This window comes from Triticum aestivum, chromosome 7D (genome assembly GCF_018294505.1).
Source record: "Triticum aestivum cultivar Chinese Spring chromosome 7D, IWGSC CS RefSeq v2.1, whole genome shotgun sequence".
Classification (NCBI taxonomy): domain Eukaryota; kingdom Viridiplantae; phylum Streptophyta; class Magnoliopsida; order Poales; family Poaceae; genus Triticum; species Triticum aestivum.
Genome location: NC_057814.1, coordinates 54,280,875 through 54,284,613, shown reverse-complemented (window position 1 = coordinate 54,284,613; position 3,739 = coordinate 54,280,875). Strand labels below are relative to the sequence as shown.

The 3,739-nt window shown below is 45.0% G+C and overlaps 1 protein-coding gene across 1 annotated transcript; it reads right to left on the bottom strand.

The window, feature by feature from the left end:
* Positions 1-622: 622 nt before the first annotated feature.
* Positions 623-3,139, bottom strand: LOC123170297 (wall-associated receptor kinase 2-like). Its single transcript, XM_044588129.1, has 4 exons — positions 2,149-3,139; positions 2,012-2,059; positions 1,889-1,963; positions 623-1,800 (listed from the first exon to the last, which is right to left on the bottom strand). The coding sequence occupies exons 1-4, from the start codon at positions 3,137-3,139 to the stop codon at positions 623-625; spliced, it is 2,292 nt and encodes a 763-aa protein (XP_044444064.1).
* Positions 3,140-3,739: the final 600 nt, after the last annotated feature.

Here is a 3,739-nt window from a genome sequence, read left to right as displayed (position 1 = left end):
CCATATGGGATAGCAGTGATTCGTCGGTGAGAAAAATAAAATTAAGTGTAACATTTGGCATTTGACTTGTTTTTTTCACAGGTTAAGATGCTTAAGTTTTCCCCTGGAAATTTACATGCACCTGTTGGGTGTGACAATGAACACATCTAATTTTTTTTATTTTTTTTTACATTAGTAAAATTAATTTTTGGCACGCAGAGCATGTGCTCCCTAGAGCAGTAGAGCCAAAATGGATTTCCGGGCAAGTGCCATCCTATCAAATTCCTGTAGTACTTCTAATTCTACGTTTTGGTTTCCTACAACCGAATGAGCATCTCATCTGTCTATCTCACAAACCAGCAAGTATAAACAGAGGCCAGATGAGATGAGGCTGCCCTATCCACACCGTACTGTAAGTAACAGCAAGTGAAGGCCTCTGAGCTTGACATAGAACCCCTTTTGTGTGAACTTTGAAAACCGACATGTTTCCAGGGTGCAATGGTCACACCGAATTAAGATCAAACCAGCAAGTTCAATGAACATGGATGAATTTTACTTGGAATTTATTACAAAATAATTGCAGAGCAATCGCCTCTAACACGTACACACACTCTTGGCATGGTGTAACAATCAACCGAAACAATCATCTGGGTGTCTCTATACCTATTCCAGACATGCGGGGCCCAGTCGAGAACATGATCGATGACAGAGGATCATGAAACGCCAAAGCTGCAGGTGCCGATACCAAACGCTCAGTCTCGCCGTCCGTCAGCAGAAATTTCTCCCTCCAGGTGCTCCGCAGAGCCTTCAGCTTGTCAGCCACCTGGGTCATGGAAGGCCTCTCTTCCCCCCTGGTGCTCAAGCACATCCTCGCAAGCTCGGCGACTTCTCTCAGCAGCGTCTCCATCCCGGCGCTTAGTATGCTCGCGTCCAGGATGGCATCGAGGCTCTCCTCCTTCATCGCGAGCAGGAAGGACGACGCGAGGCTCTTGCCTTCCTTGGGGCCATCGTGGTAGATCGCCGTCTTCCCCGTAATCAGCTCCAGCAGCACAATGCCGAAGCTGTAAACGTCGCTCTTCTCCGTGAGCTGCCGTTCCTGCAGGTACTCGGGATCCAGGTAACCTAGGGTCCCCTGCACCAATGTCATGAACTGAACCTCATTCTTGGGAAGTGTCCTTGATGCCCCAAAGTCAGTCACCTTCGCCATGTAGTTTTCGTCCAAGAGAATGTTCATGGACTTGACATCCCCGTGCACTATGGGGTGGTTCATGGACAGATGCAGATATGCGAGTGCTTCAGCAGATTCTTGAGCGGCCATGAGCCGGGTGTCCAGCGAGGGAGGTGGAGTCCCACGGTTACGATGGATGAACTCAAAAAGAGTGCCATTCGGGATGAATTCATAGACTAGTATGGGGACTTCCACCTCTAAGCAGCACCCTAGAAGCCTGACCACATTCCGGTGGTTGGTCTGTGAAAGTATGATAATCTCTTGCACAAATTCATCAGTTTCGGCCACATTCATGATCTTGGAGCGCTTCACGGCTATTACTCTTCCATCCTTAAGAACACCCTTGTACACAGTGCCGTGACCGCCCCTGCCCACTTCTCTGCTCTCGTCAAAATCATTTGTAGCCTTCTTTAGATCTTCCTGAGTGAATATCATCAACGTATCGACCTGTTTTGACATAATTTGATGGTATAATATCTGACCACCATTCTGATCAAAGAATCTTTCCTTCTCTTTCGCCAGCTTCCTTTTCTGATACTCAGCCCGTAGAGCGAACATGCAAACCATGAGGAAGACAACACCGGCAGATGTGCCTGAAAATCATGACGATTCCATTAGTTCAACTACTGGCATAAAGAAGTACGAAAAAGCTTCTATTTATGCGCAATTATAACCCCATACCTAAGGCCACCTTCAGAGCTTTGTTTGGGTCAGCTTGAACGCAGGGTATGCTCTTTGGATCATCGCTCCTAAATCCTGATGAGCAGGAACAGGTGTAGCTCCCAATGGTGTTTCTGCAATTACCTTTGCAAGGATACAAGGACTGGTTTGGAGGTTCGCACTCATTGATGTCTGCCATTTCAAGGAAGTGAGGAGAGCGTCAACATGAATTCTGCAAGATAAAGGAGCATAGGTTAATACTGCGAGATGCATATACGTACCTTTGCACCCTCCTTGTAAGTAGGGATTGCCTTCATAACCTTGAGAGCAGTTGCACCGGTAACCGGGGCCATTGGACACATCAATGCACTCGCTGTTCATGGCTTGGCAGGCATACTGTGATCCCATCTTGCTGGTTTCAGAACAACTTCCATTACCAACAACCCAATCCAGTACCAAAGGAACACCATCTGTATATTTACGTCCAAAATTTGTAGAGTTGATATAAGAACGATCAAACTTGAACCAATCATCCTCAGCAACGAACGAGTAGGTGCATGGGCTGAAAGACTGAATGGTAGAGTTGTATATAGCTGATACTGGTACGGATTGGGCGCCGAAGGCGTTGATGTTTCCTGAAACAGGGGCCCGGCAGCAACCCGTGACAGAGCACTCTGTGCCATTACCGATGCTGCTTATGTCCATGCAGTATGAAATGCATGAGTCAGCGGTGAGGTACTCAAGCTGGTTCTTGCCCTTGGCTTGTCCCACAACCATTGCAAGTCCACCACAGCCGATTGATGTCAACTTGTTCTTGGTGTTGGAAACTGTATGAAAAGGATCAAGAGTTAAGACGTCGAAACCACTGGTGCTATTGCTGCCATTGCTGAAGTTGCATCGCGATGCTATATGTGGATTCTGAACACGAACCTCGCCCAGGGTAACACCGATGTCCAGTACCCTAAGTCCGTTTGAGCCGAGATATGCCCCGGTCCCATTGCATGTGACATTAAAGGGTTCTTGGAAGCAGCCTTTTCCAGTGCCAAACGGGTACGGGATGCTGATGTTGCCACACTTATCTGGGCAGCCAGGCCGTGCCATGCTGATGCTCCCAGAGGACGCAGCCCCATAAGCGGTAGTACTCTGGTGTAGGACTAGGGTGGCGGCAACAAGTAGTAAGAGCTTCTGACCTGTAGGCAATGAACAAGAGATGTCATATACATACCATTCTAGCTGGGCTGGATGCATGTTATAATTAATGATATGGGTCATTTGGCCCCCAAATAAAAAAGAAATCCTAATCCAGCATACGAGTAGATAACAAATAATTAATTTCTTTCATAATATGCTGAAGCCATTCCTCCAGTACAAACATCATTCAGGGAAAATCCCTTACAAGTTGAATCATACAGGACAGCCCAGCAGTTAATAAGTTTGGCAAAAGTTTTTTACCCCAAAAAATATTTGAATTAGATTAAGAAAATAGAGCTATTTGTCTTATAAAATAAAACATAAACTCTGCATGTGTTTGTTAATTATTTCTAGTTTCGGATCTTTTGTCATCACAAAAAAATAAATCAAATTTGGTATAGATAAAAAGAAACAAGAATATGAAGAACTGTACATTTATGCTGGGGAGTAGACCAAAAAGGAGAGTTGCTACTCACTTCAGACTAAATGTTTCTTTACGTTCTCATTAATGCTAAAAATTGTAGCAAAAGTAGTACCTCCAATCCAAGATAACCTTAGTAGCTTTTCAGTTTGTATTTGTTTTTCATTTGGGTTTTCATATGCAACTTTTCGGATGAAATATCTCTATTAATTGTTTATCGGCAGCAATGCTAAAAAGATTAATTACACACTTGAGTGACC